At 36.3% G+C, this 14,403-nt stretch overlaps 1 protein-coding gene across 1 annotated transcript in view; it reads left to right on the plus strand.

Annotated features, from left to right (window-relative positions):
• Positions 1-376: 376 nt before the first annotated feature.
• Positions 377-14,403, plus strand: part of LOC123563612 (ubiquitin domain-containing protein UBFD1-like) — a 40,069-nt gene continuing 26,042 nt past the window's right edge. Inside the window, exons 1-3 of the mRNA XM_045356495.2 lie at positions 377-427; positions 10,407-10,619; positions 11,476-11,604. Coding sequence (XP_045212430.2) covers positions 415-427; positions 10,407-10,619; positions 11,476-11,604 — 355 coding nt within the window. The 5' untranslated portion in view covers positions 377-414. The remainder of the gene's footprint in view (positions 428-10,406; positions 10,620-11,475; positions 11,605-14,403) is intronic.

Consider the following 14,403-nt stretch of genomic DNA (forward strand, 5'->3'; position numbering starts at 1 on the left):
ATTTTCTACACTTATTTCCTAAGACCGATCTGCGTCTTACTAAATCAATCAGTTCTTCTATATACTTTCTCTTATCCTTGCACATCGTCATAGAATTGTCAAGTGTGACAGTATGACTGTACTAAAGTAGATGTAGATGTAGATGTAGAATTAAGTAGTTCTTACCAAAATTTGTAGTTCTGACCTGTGGTATCCCGGATATTTGAATACCTGAAGTTATACTAAAACCTTTTATTTAATTATGTGATTATATTGTCATGTAATGTGACCCATTATTTTTTATTTCATGTAATGTGACCCATTAATGTCATGTAATGTGACCCATTATGGTTCTATTCTATTCTATTCTATTTAGTCAAGCTAACCGCATGCTCTTCAAGTAAGAGGTAAAAATAGAACTTGTCAACATTCAAAATGGCGTCAAAAGGTTCGTTTCGCGTGTTGCGTGTAAAAAACGTTGCATTTTTGTACAAAAAAATCGAAAAAATATTGTACTTTTTGAAATAATGATATTCCCCTATAATTTCAAACTGAAGTGTTGATATCTTTAGGCGGTTACATGTTTGTTTCTCGAATCTTGAAGTCTACAGTTTCCTCTTTCTATAATTTTCCGAATAGTTGAAACAGCTGATATTTCGCAACACACACACACACACACACACACACACAAATATACCCATGAACATTAAAGAAGTCCTCTACCTTTCTGATGAATTCCCGCAAAAGATATCCCCCCAAAATCTTTTAAATAATTTAGTTATCAGAAAATGATTGCTATGCTTTCAAACTCACTTACTCACTGATAGTTTCAGTTTCCACAAAGGCAGTGGCTAGGTTCTGGCTACCTAGCCGGCGCTATATCTCCATATCGTACATTAACACGTAAGTCAAGGTAGCCGGCTTTATTAAACTATATTCTAAAGGCAGTGGCTAGAGAACCGGAATCGGTTTCCTAGACGGCGAACTTACTCGTCTGGAACCAGTTCTCAAGCCAAATTACGGTGCATAGGCTAGGGAACCGGAATTTAATTTCTGTGCATAAAGCAGTCAAAATTCACTTTGTTTCTTTTGGAAAGTGTCATGCATGTTATTATCTTAATCATTTTCACCATTTCAGCAACCTAGTTATGCCCTTTCATTTATCTGTGACAGTGTTTACTATATGTCTCCAAAAGTGTAGGCCTACGCGTCACATACTGTCCGCCATATTTGATATTGGAAGATTAAACTTGTACGAATGAATGTGGAAATCTTCGGCATTGAAGCAAGCCTAAATTAACTTGAAATTTAGACTTAAAAGGTACAGTACACAGGGTTTCCACTGACCTTAATTTTTTTTTCGCCACAAAATATTGAAGTCCAGCCCTTTTTTTGTAAATTTGGGGAAGGGTACCAGGTCCCTTTTGGAGGGGAAATTTACGTCGCAAAATCATTGTTTGGAGGAATATATTTGCTGAAAAGTTGTTAAAATCAGGACTGAAAATCAAAACTAATTTAATTTTTTTTGCATGGGGAATTTTTGGCCAAGGTGGGGAAAAAAGTATACTTTTTAGATTGGGGAATGGGGCCGAATTTCGGCCCTAATATCAGCATAAAAAGGCCTGAAGTCGGTGATGCATTTCTTGCGGGGCGAGTGGGGGGGTGCTTGCATGGGGTGTATTCTCAAACACACTGTGCATGTTGCAACAATTTGTTAAATTGTTAAAATTTTCATTGGTGGGAGGTGGGGTCAGGGGGCTTTCCCCCTGGAAATTTTTGAAGTACAGGCATGAAATGGTGGCCTCTGGTGCATTTTTAGATCCAAAATTTTGAGGTAATGGAGGGGTTAGTACCCTCTTAATGAGGGCCGGGGGAGGGGGTCAGGGGGCTTTCCCCCTTGAAAATTATGAAATACAGGTATGGAATGGTGGCCTCTGGTGCAATTCTGGGTCTAAATTTTGAGAAAATATTATTATTCCTTTGCCAAAATAGTAGGGTGCATCTTTGATGAGTATAGGCCACTTCTCAGCTAACGGTGGTTGGGGTGGGGGGGGAGGAGCTGGAACTTATTTTTAGCTCACATGTCACAAAGTGACAGTGTGAGCTTTTGTGATCGCGCAGCGTCCGTCGTCCGTCCGTGCGTCCATGTAACCACTCTAGAGGTCACATTTTTCATGGGATCTTTGTGAAAGTTGGTCAGAATGTTCATCTTGATGATATATAGGTCAAGTTCGAAACTGGGTCATCTGCGGTCAAAAACTAGGTCAGTAGGTCTAAAAATAGAAAAACCTGATGACCTCTCTAGAGGCCATATTTTTGAATGGATCTTAATAAAAATTAGTCAGAATGTTTACCTTGATGATATCTAGGTCAAGATCGAAACTGGGTCACGTGCCTTCAAAAACTAGGTCAGTAGGTCAAATAATAGAAAAACCTTGTGACCTCTCAAGAGGCCATATTTTTCATGGGATCTGTATGAAAGTTGGTCTGAGTGTTCATCTTGATGATATCTAGGTCAAGTTCGAAACTGGGTCACGTGCTTTCCAAAACTAGGTCAGTAGGTCTAAAAATAGAAAAACCTTGTGACCTCCCTAGAGGCCTCTTCATGAAAATTGGTCAGAATGTTCATCTTAATGATATCTAGGCCATGTTCGAAAGAGGGTCATGTGCGGTCAAAAACTAGGTCAGTAGGTCAAGTGAAGTTGTTCTTCCATTTTCAGTTGTATTATGTCAGTAGGTCTAAAAATAGAAAAACTTTGTGACCTCTCTAGAGGCCATATTTTTCAATGGACCTTCATGAAAATTAGTCAGAATGTTCACCTTGATGATATCTAGGTCAAGTTTGAAAGTGGGTCACATGCGGTCAAAAACTAGGTCATTAGGTCTAAAAATAGAAAAACCATGTGACCTCTCTAGAGGCCTTATTTTTCAATGGATCTTCATGAAAATCAGTCAGATTGTTCATCTTGATGATATCTTAGTCAAGTTCGAAAGTGGATGACGTGTGGTCAAAAACTAGGTCATTAGGTCTAAAAATTGAAAAACCTTGTGACCTCTCTAGAGGCCATACTTTTCATGAGATCTTCATGAAAATTGGTCAGAATGTTCACCTTGATGATATCTAGGTCAAGTTCGAAACTGGGTCACGTGCCTTTAAAAACTAGGTCCTTAGGTCAATTAATAGAAAAACCTTGTGACCTCTCTAGAGGCCCTACTTTTCATGAGATCTTCATGAAAATTAGTGAGAATGTTCACCTTGATGGTATCTAGGTCAGGTTCGAAACTGGGTCAAGTGCCTTCAAAAACTAGGTCATTAGGTCAGATAATAGAAAAACCTTGTGACCTCTCTAGAGGCCATATTTTTCAATGGATCTTCATGAAACTTGGTCAGAATTTTTATCTCGATATCTAGGTCAAGTTCAGAACTGGGTCACATGAGCTCAAATACATGTACTAGGTCACTATGTCAAATAATAGAAAAAAACGATGTCATACTCAGTTCAAAACTGGGTCATGTGGGGACAGGTGAGCGATTCAGGACCATCATGGTCCTCTTGTTCAAATAAAAGGGTTTTGTAAATCAAACAAACAGTCTGATGCAAGATTATAGTCTAATAGATATACCTGTAGTTGTATTTTGCATCTAACAAAATTAAATTTAAAAAAAATTTTGCATAGGCATGTCTTCCCTGAATTACCAAAATTAATCGGAAATTGGGGTCGCGAAAATGTGTGACAAACGAAAAAAGGGGCAATCTAGACTAGCATTATTTATAAAAATGAAAATTTATAACTTATTTTCTACGACCAGAGTTAATTTTTTACCATTGACTTCTGCTTGTTTATCGCAGTTTTTCACTTGAATTTGCCAAAATCAATCTACAATCATGATTTAAAAATTATTGGGAATTATCGCGGATGTCCCGTCGTTCTACAAAATACTGTATAATTTTGAAATGGCTACTTTGACACTTCGTTCGTGATTCCGCTGGTTAAAACAAGTATTAATCAGATTTATACGAAAAGCATTGCCGTGAAATTTGTAACTGATTTGTGTTTTTCATTTAACACCTGTCATTGGCTTTTTATTCAGCCCGTGAAACATGATTTTCATTTCTTTGACGATAACAGTAAACTACCTTGCCAAATTACTTCAATCAACGATGACATATGTAAAGGCGGAGCTAAATAATTTTGCCGATAAAATACATCATGCATTGTACATCCAAAGCTGTCATTGGTTTATCGCATAATTTATCAAAGATCGAGATGCACATGGCAGCGTTGTGTAATGGATGTCGAATCGCTAATCCCTCCGTTGGTGACATGCTGTGTATTGTGAATTATGAATGGAAACGGCTGCTGGTAATATTGATTTTTAGGCTAGATAGAGAGAACTTTAGCAAAGAAATACACATTATAAAAAAATACATGTACGGCAAAATATTTTTTCGCCACTTTTTTATTTTTTTCGCCATTGGCGACTTTGGCGAATTGCAGCGGAAACCCTGGTACAATAAAAGAAACAATTAAAACAAACTAAGTAATTTCTGTTAATTAGTATTGATCACATATCTTTGAACTTGTAACACCAGGTGTTACAAACCAGTATATAAAGTGATCAGATAATCTGCAAGAAGTTTCAATGGCAATTAAATTAGTTTGTACATCTATAAACATGTAATGACGCAAACACAAATTAATACTTTTTAAAAAAGTAATTCAAACATTGTACATGTTTAAAGCAAATATTAAACATTTAAAATGACAAAGTAGTTTTCACGTATTCATTTCGTACTAGTTTACATCATGACAATTAATACGGCAGACACAGAATGCGGCGAGTACACTTTTGGAGACAGTAAACGCAGATAAGTGGAAGGGAATGGTAAAATTAATTAAGATAATAATATGTATGATACTTACTTATAGAAACAGAGTGGATTTCGGCAGTGTTATAAAATTCCGGTTCCCTAGCCTATGCACGGTATTTTGGTTAGAGAACCGGTTCCGGACGAATAAGTTCGCTGTCTAGGGAACCGATTCTGGTTCTCTAGCCACTGCCTTTTGGAAAAGATCATTACGGTATGTTATTTTAATAAATTACGTTCCTTGTGATTTATTATTTGCTTGCGTTTCACCTGTTTATTTCGCCATATTTACGCACTCGTAACATATCGGCTGACATTTTGTATGTTAAAACATACTCATAACATAATTGAGATACCGTGATTTATTCTTAACGTGCATCATTAATTAATTAATTACTACATAATTTCTCTGCCAATTTGTTCATTAGTCAATAATCTTGATTGGTTCTAATTAAATTGTTTGTTTGAACAAAATAATTATTAATGAACTCTTTATTCTAAGGCACTGTATACATTACTGTGAAAGATAATTACATATAAAAAAACATAATTCTAAAGGATCGCCGACAATTGACATCATCTAGCAAAAATGTTTTTCAATATCTTTAACAAACAACAAAAAAATATTATTATAAATCTTTATTTTAGGAAGCTATAAACAATGATAAACACTCCGATGACGATAAAGACACTCTGGTTATTTGCCGATAACGTAAAAAATATCGGCCGATATGATATGAGTGCGTAAATAAGGCAAAATAAACAGGTAAATCATGAAAAGCAAATAATGAATCATAAGAAATGTAATTTATTTAACTAATATAATAATCGTTGACTTGACCTTGACTTACATGTTCATGTACGCAGTGATTTCTTCCACTTTTAGGGAAAGGGGGTCGGTACCCTTTGGAGGGGGGAGAATGAAACGTAAAAATAAGAAGTGGGGAATTTTTATTTGTGTTGAAATAAACTAGTTTAAAGTTTATTGATAATTAAGGGCCCATAAGAGCATGTGACATGACATATAACACAATGTAGCTTATCAATACCAGATAACCAAATAAAGTTTTCAAATGTGGAGGATAAGACATCCATTTTTGACCAGAAAATGTTGAGTATTTAATCCACAGAAAAACTGAACTACCAAAATTAACAAGAGACATTAGGTCCCTTCCTAAACAAGCTGTCGCTGAGTGGCTACTTTTTTATTTTTGTCAAATTCTGACATTTGCAGTCACCGTTACATTTGACCTGTCACAAACTGTAAAAAAAGTGTATGCGTTGGACTAATCCCTTCCCAAAGCATAAAATCAAACCCTGACCGACTAGAAGATGGAAAACTCAACACTACCCGGCCAAACAAATAGAATGCAAATCATTTACAGACAGACATTCAACAGTGTTGTTGTGCATAATAATAAAGCGCTTTGATGATACTGATTTATCAAGGGAAGTTACTCCAACCAGGGTAGATGTACACAAAATGCGAGATACCGCGGTGAACTGTTTTCTGTATGAAAATAAATGAAATAAACTAGTGAATTATGATTTAATTGATTGGCATTTTTTTGTATTTTCATAGGGGAATTTTACGCTTCGGGAAGGGGAAAAAGCATATATTTTGAGGGGGAATGGGGCAGAATTTCGCCGAATATTTTGGTGAAAAAAAATGCTGTGTACGATATGTATGTATATAGGGCCAGCTACCTAGAACTTTAGTCTAGGTTGCCGGAACCGGCTACATAGACTAAAGGTCTAGGTAGCCAGAACCAGCTACCTAGCCACTGCCTTCCACAAATTAACTGATGCTTTTTAGCTCACCTGTCACATAGTGACAAGGTGAGCTTTTGTGATCGCGCAGCGTCCGTTGTCCGTGCGTGCGTAAACTTTTGCTTGTGACCACTCTAGAGGTCACATTTTTCATGGGATCTTTATGAAAGTTGGTCAGAATGTTCACCTTGATGATATCTAGGTCAAGTTCGAAACTGGGTCACGTGCCGTCAAAAACTAGGTCAGTAGGTCTTAAAATAGAAAAACCTTGTGACCTCTCTAGAGGCCATATTTTTCACAAGATCTTCATGAAAATTGGTCAGAATGTTCACCTTGATAATTTCTAGGTCAAGTTCGAAACCGGGTCACGTGGGGTCAAAAACTAGGTCAGTAGGTCTAAAAATAGAAAAACCTTGTGACCTCTCTAGAGGCCATATTTTTCATGAGATCTTCATGAATATTGGTCAGAATGTTCATCTTGATGATATCTAGGTCAAGTTCGAAAATGGGTCATGTGGGGTCAAAAACTAGGTCATTAGGTCTAAAAATAGAAAAACCTTGTGACATCTCTAGAGGCCATATTTCTCAATGGATCTTCATGAAAATTGTTCAGAATGTTCACCTTGATGATATCTAGGTCAAGTTCGAAACTGGGTCACGTGGGGTTAAAAACTAGGTCAGTAGATCTAAAAATATTAAAACCTTGTGACATCTCTAGAGGCCATATTTTTCATGAGATCTTCATGAATATTAATCAGAATGTTCACCTTGATGATATCTAGGTCAGGTTCGAAACTGGGTCATGTGGGGTCAAAAACTAGGTCAGTAGGTCTAAAAATATTAAAACCTTGTGACATCTCTAGAGGCCATATTTCTCAATGGATCTTCATGAAAATTGTTCAGAATGTTCACCTTGATGATATCTAGGTCAAGTTCCAAACTGGGTCACGTGCGGTCAAAAACTAGGTCAGTAGGTCTAAAAATAGAAAAACCTTGTGACATCTCTAGAGGCCATATTTTTCATGAGATCTTCATGAATGTTGGTCAGAATGTTCACCTTGATGATATCTAGGTCAGGTTCGAAACTGGGTCACGTGGGGTCAAAAACTAGGTCAGTAGGTCTAAAAATAGAAAAACCTTGTGACCTCTCTAGAGGCCATATTTCTCAATGGATCTTCATGATAAATGGTGAGATTGTTCAGCTTGATGATATCTAGGTCAGGTTCGTAACTGGGTCATGTGCGGTCAAAAACTAGGTCAGTAGGTAGAAAAATAGAAAAACTTTGTGACCTCTCTAGAGGCCATATTTTTGACGAGATCTTCATGAAAATTGGTGAGAATGTTCACCTTGATGATATCTAGGTCAAGTTTAAAAGTGGGTCACGTGCCTTCAAAAACTAGGTCATTAGGTCAAATAATAGAAAAACTTTGTGACCTCTCTAGAGGCCATATTTTTCAATGGATCTTCATGGAATTTGGTCAGAATTTTTTATCTTGATGATATCTAGGTCACATGTGCTCAAAAACTATGTCAAATAATAGAAATAACGACGTCATACTCAGTTCAACACTGGGTCATGTGGGGATAGGTGAGCGATTCAGGACCATCATGGTCCTCTTGTTTTTATGATGGTCATGCCCATTAAATTATGCCGTAACCCCAGTTTGTTACCCGTCTAGTGTTGAACTGCAACATCTGCACACTGACTTTCATGAGAAACTGATGATGTCACAAAAAGTTCGTAGCACATGGTTATTTTTAGCTCATCTGATTTTTTGAAAAAAAAATGTCTTGATAAGTTATTGTCATCACTTGATCGGTGTTGGCGTCTGAGTCGGCGTTCCCTGGTTAAGTTTTATGTTTAGGTCAGCTTTTCTCCTAAACTATCAAAGCTATTGCTTTGAAACTTGGAACACTTGTTCACCATCATAAGTTGACCCTGTACAGCAAGAAACATAACTCCATCCTGCTTTTTGCAAGATTTATGGCCCCTTTTGGACTTAAAAAATATCAGATTTCTTGGTTAAGTTTTATGTTTAGGTCAAATTTTCTCTTAAACTATCAACTTGCAACACTTGTTCACCAGCATAAGCTGACCCTGTACAGCAAGAAACATAACTCCATCCTGCTTTTTGCAAGATTTATGGCCCCTTTTGGACTTAGAAAATATCAGATTTCTTGGTTTAGTTTTATGTTTAGGTCAACTTTTTCTCTTAAACTATCAAAGCTATTGCTTTGAAACTTGCAACGCTTGTTCACCATCATAAGCTGACCCTGTACAGCAAGAAACATAACTCCATCCTGCTTTTTGCAATAATAATTGCCCCTTTTGGACTTAGAAAATCAGTTTACTTGGTTGAGTATTATGTTCTCATAAACTATCAAAGCTATTGCTTTAAAACTTGCAACAGTTTTTCACCATCATAAGCAGACGCTGTACATCAAGAAACATAACTCTATCCTGCTTTTGCAAGAATGATGGCCCTTTTTAGACTTAGAAAATCATGGGAAGGATAATATTTCTATTATACAAAAAAATCAGATGAGCATCAGCACCCGCAAGGCGGTGCTCTTGTTATCATTTATTTTTAGATATGACATCAGCTAATTATGACCTTGTGTATCTCTTTATAAAAAAATTGTGGAATTAAATTACAAGTGCACTGTCTTAAGTTGTTTTCAAACAGGGACACTTGACCCCTTTCAGCCCTGGGCGTTTAGGGCCTTTAGAGCCTTTAGTGCTAAAAATAGAAATACCTGTAAACAACTTTTTCACATAAACGGCTTGGTGGATCTGCAGTAAACTTGGTATATAGAATCATTGTAAGTTTATTCAAATGAGGGCACTTGATCTGTTATTTGCTTTTGTATAATAAACACAGAATGATATTACCATTCATAATTCAGTGTCAGTGTGTCACATGTTAATTCAAGGTCAATTATTCAAGATCAGGTGAGTGATAAAGGGCCACTATGACTGCCTTGTTTTTATGCCCATGAAGGTGGGCATATTAAAATCACATTGTCTCTGTGTGTGTGTGTGTGTGTGTGTAAATTCTTGTCTGGGCTGTAACTCTGCCATCCATAAAGGGATTTTGAAATAAGTTGGCATAAACGTTCACCATAATGAGTTGACGTATTGTGCACAAGACCCAGACCCCTTGCTCAAAGGTCAAGGTAACACAGATATCAAATGTTAACAGGGTCTGTTTCATGTCCGGTCCATAACTCTACTATTCATCAAGGGATTTTGATATTACTTGACATAAATGTTCCCCATAATGAGACGATCTGTAATGCACAAAATCCAGACCCCTAGCTCTAAAGTCAATGTCACACTTACAGGCTAAAGGTTAACCATAAAGTTGGCATTTAAAAGATACGCTGTCCATCCGTGTGTGTGTGCTTGCATGCGTGCGTACTTATAAATTCTTGTTCGGGCTGTAACTTCAACATTCATAGGGGTATTTAAATATAATTTGACACAAATGTTAACCATATTGAGACAGTGTGTCGTGCTTATGACCCTGGTCTCTCAGGTCAAGGTCACAAAATGATTCTTATCTAAACTATTCTCGGATATTTTGCACAGACAACTGTAGTATTCTTGGGCACACTTCGGGGGCATTTGTGACTAATAATGACAGCTCTTGTTTATTTTTAATAAGAAAATTAAGCAGAGCAGCTTGTCCAGTATGTTTTTTGAATGGTTCTCCATTTTAATAAATCACCATTTTGTACAGAAAAATGTTAACTAACTTAATATAACTGGTTGCTTATTGCAGAAGAAATGTCAGAAAACAGTGGTAGCAATGAAAGGTGTGAATCCGATGCATCTGATCAGAAAAGTGAAACACAGAACAATGGATCAGGTGAAAGTACAGATGTTGTGAAACCACAGAATACGCCTGTGGAAACACCAGACAATGAAAACCTTGCCAATACAGATATACCAGTCTCAGACCCAGGAGGTGACTCAAAGGATACTGCTCAAACAGGTACTAGAATATAGGAGGGTCTCCCTGGGGTTTTAAAAAAAGTAAGTTCTATACTTCAGGCAAAACAGTCATTTTAGGGTTAGAACTGAAGTTCTACTTCAAGCTCATTGAATTTTCTTCTCATGAAAAAACGTTTGCCTGTTTCAAAATTATTTTGGCTCAAGTACGAACATGTGTAATTTGGTATCAGTGATGGATGGTAGATGAGATACTGGGAAAAAATGGAACATTTTATACAGTCCCTGTTCATTTAAGCAGAGGCACAGTAAACTAGCTGTCACACAGTGACACTCTCAGGCCAGAGATCTGGGGTTTAAATCCAGGTTAGGCACTGTAAATTTCTGAGATGCTCCCTAGTGTCTCCCACCAGACTAAGAGGCCAGAGCTGGTTGTTCCTATTCCCAGGAAAGAGGGCATCATGATTATATATAGGCGCAATATACTGGGCTGTTTTTAACAAAGCTATCTTTTCAAAAATGGCCAGGCTAGTTAGCAGAACATACTTTACTTAAAAGATATGACTCTCAGTCTCTTTGTTAATTGGGGATTTTTCTTACTTGATCCAGCTGATCAGATCACTCTGTATCTATACTGGTAGAGGGGCTCAAGTTTGTTTTTGAAAGCTCTGAAACTTAGGTGAGTGATCTAGGTCGGTATTCACCCTTTTGATTAACATATAATTTATTATGTAGAATATTAACAATCAAAGATCATGATCCTAACAGTTTACTTTCCCTGTATCAAAATGGCATCTGGGGATAATGATTGTTTTTAGTGATAGCTCTAGTTAGAGATTTTATGTTATATATTTGAAAGGATTGCTTTTTCTTTTATTCTATCTTTTGTTTATTTTCAGAAAACTGTGATAGTGCTAGTAGTGAAACTGTTACATTTAAAGTGATCTATAATAAACAGAAATATGATGTGACATTTCCATTGGATAAAAAAGTGCTGGATTTAAAAAGTCATGTACAGACGTTAACAGGTAAATATAACAGTCTTTCATTTGCGGCATTGAAGTTAAGCATCACAGCTACAATAGATAGAAGAACTAAATGTTTATAAATCACAGAATTGTAACTATGATAATATATATATATATATATATATATATTTGACAACTTTTTAAGACCTAGGTTGAAATAGGACTTACATTCATAAAGAAATATCTGCGGGTTTTGAATTAATGACTGTTTGGACTATTTTCTGTATTATTGTAAACTTAATGCGTTTTTGGACCTCAAAATATAATTGAAATTTTGACTCCATTTATTCAGCCTTATGGAATTCTGAAATGGTGTTTTAGTATAAAAGCATTATGTTACGTGATGAAAATGAAATTTTGGAACAAGAAAAGCCTTTGTTAGGCTTACATGTTTGATCTTTTTATCTGGCACAGGTATTACCTCTTTTCAAAGTGTAAAGTTTAGAATGATATTGATTTCTCAAAGTCATTCAGATTGCTAAAAATAGTTTAACTTTCTGTTTTGTTTTAATAAGTTAAGAATATTTTTAAGATATCGGCTATGATACTTGTGACTGCAAAGAGCTACTACACTTGCCAATCTTAGGTATTGCTGAGGTAGTAACCACATATCGGTATTGTATATATCTGTGTTTTTGGCATAGGAGAGATTACACTGTGGAGAAAAATGAGAGACTATTTTTAACAACAATAGTTTCTACAACTAAGACAAACTAGATATATTCTTTCATCTATTCACTCTTGAATGAACTGCATATGTGCATCATTGAAGCAGATGTTTCTTTGAGCTTACTTAGTGAGAAATTATTTTGAAATGAATGATCGATCCATATTTTACAATTCAGGTAGAACACGGTTGCCTTTAACCAGTGTTACATTTATGAACAGATGTTCTATACAATCACAGGTTGGATATTAAGTACTGGTGTACTTAAGTTCATCTTCAAGTAATAAGCTAATTTGTTACATATTTTTCAGTGAATTATTGAAATGTTAGAGTGAAATTTATCTGGTCTTTTCACAGGGAAAAATATATACAAAATGGGGTTAAAACATTGAAAAACATGAAATAAAAAAAAAGTTTTACATGTAAGATCAAATTTTATTCACTAGTGAACACCAAATTTTACACTTGCACTTGTGGCTAAGTTATTTCTGAAATTTTTATACGCCCGTCTGAAAAAGCGGGGCGTATTATGTGAACAACCATGGTGGGCAGCGGGCGGGTTGTCGGCATCCAAAGCAGGTCTGCTCTCTTAAAATCTGCAAATTTAGCCTTGTCCGCCCTCTAAGTCAAATATTTTTCATCTGATTTTTGCCAAACTTGGTGACAATGCTTGTGGCCATAATATCTCGGCCAAGTTCGATAACCAGCAAAATCGCCCCAGGCACTCTGGGATTATGACCCTTGAATTACTCAAAAAACTGCAAATTTAGCCTTTTCTGCTGTCTAAGTCAATCAATTTTCATCCGATCTTCCACAAACTTGCTGACAATGTTTGTAGGCATAATTTCTCGGCCAAGTTTGATAAGCAGTAAAATCGCCCCAAGCACTCTTGAATTATTGCCCTTGAATTAGTCCAGGTTTGATGACGGGCATATTTTGTGACAGTCTGCCACTCTTGTTGCATCTGGTGTTTGCTGGGTGAAAGATGTTAAATTTTGCTCTTTTAGGCCAGACAGGATTTTTCTGTGCTTTTTCGGGTTCTGGAAAACATTTCAAACACTTGTGCTGTAATTATGTCTCCCACCACACAGTGGTGTGGGAGACATATTGATTTACTCCAGTCTGTGTGTCTGTCTGTCTGTCTGTCTGTCTGTCACAAAGCTTGTCCGCACTCTAAGTCGAACATTTCTCATTCGATTTTCACCAAACTTCAACAAAATGTGTCTGCCAATTAGTGCTCGGCCAAGTTCGATAACTAGCCAAATTGGCCTAGGCACTTCGGAATTACGGCCTTTGAATTACCAAAACCACTCGGATTTCTTGTGTAGTTTTACCTCCAAACCGACCCCTATACTACTAGTAGTATAGGGGTCCTTTTGGTGTCAAGAAAGCGTACTATGCACATGTGGATTCAGTAAACAGTATATAAAGACTGACTTACTATTTAGATGATTAGGCAGTTGTGGGAGACATGCGCTTTTCTCAAAAGCATCTCTAGTTTATTAATGAATATGTATTCCTATGCTACAGTACTTAAATAAAATACTGCATAAAAAAACACTAATTTTATTTTATTTCTTCTTTTAATTAAAATACATGTATGTTAAGCAAAAAGAACCCTATAATTTATGTAATAGTTGAAACTGTTTCTGGAAATATCTGGCTGTTGGGTAATTGTTATGCAGTAACTCGTCAGAGCCTTGTTATCACCTAAACATTTATCAGCAAGCCAGGTATTTCAGTCTGCATCTTCGACCAGTGAAAGATTATTACAACCTTAAATTGAAACAACCTCCTGTTTTCAGCCATGTGGGTAAGTAAAAAATGCATAGGACTGCCATTTAAGTAGGATCGAGTTAGCTTCCAGATTGACAGTTGTGTAACAGTTTTACAGATTCATTGATGTTTGTCCTAAATGTCTGAATTTTGGTAGTGGGAAAGGGGAGATATTGTCAACCTGCTTGAAAGAACAAGTTGTGGTACGGAATCTAGAAACACTGTTCACATTATATAACTTAAATTAAATATATGAAATAATGTTACATATGACATTAAAACAGTTGCTTAACAATCTTTTGTAGATCATAAGAAAGATGAGCAACATTTACAGAAAGAACAGTATAATTATGCCC

This window comes from Mercenaria mercenaria, chromosome 2 (assembly GCF_021730395.1).
Source record: "Mercenaria mercenaria strain notata chromosome 2, MADL_Memer_1, whole genome shotgun sequence".
Classification (NCBI taxonomy): Eukaryota; Metazoa; Mollusca; class Bivalvia; order Venerida; family Veneridae; genus Mercenaria; species Mercenaria mercenaria.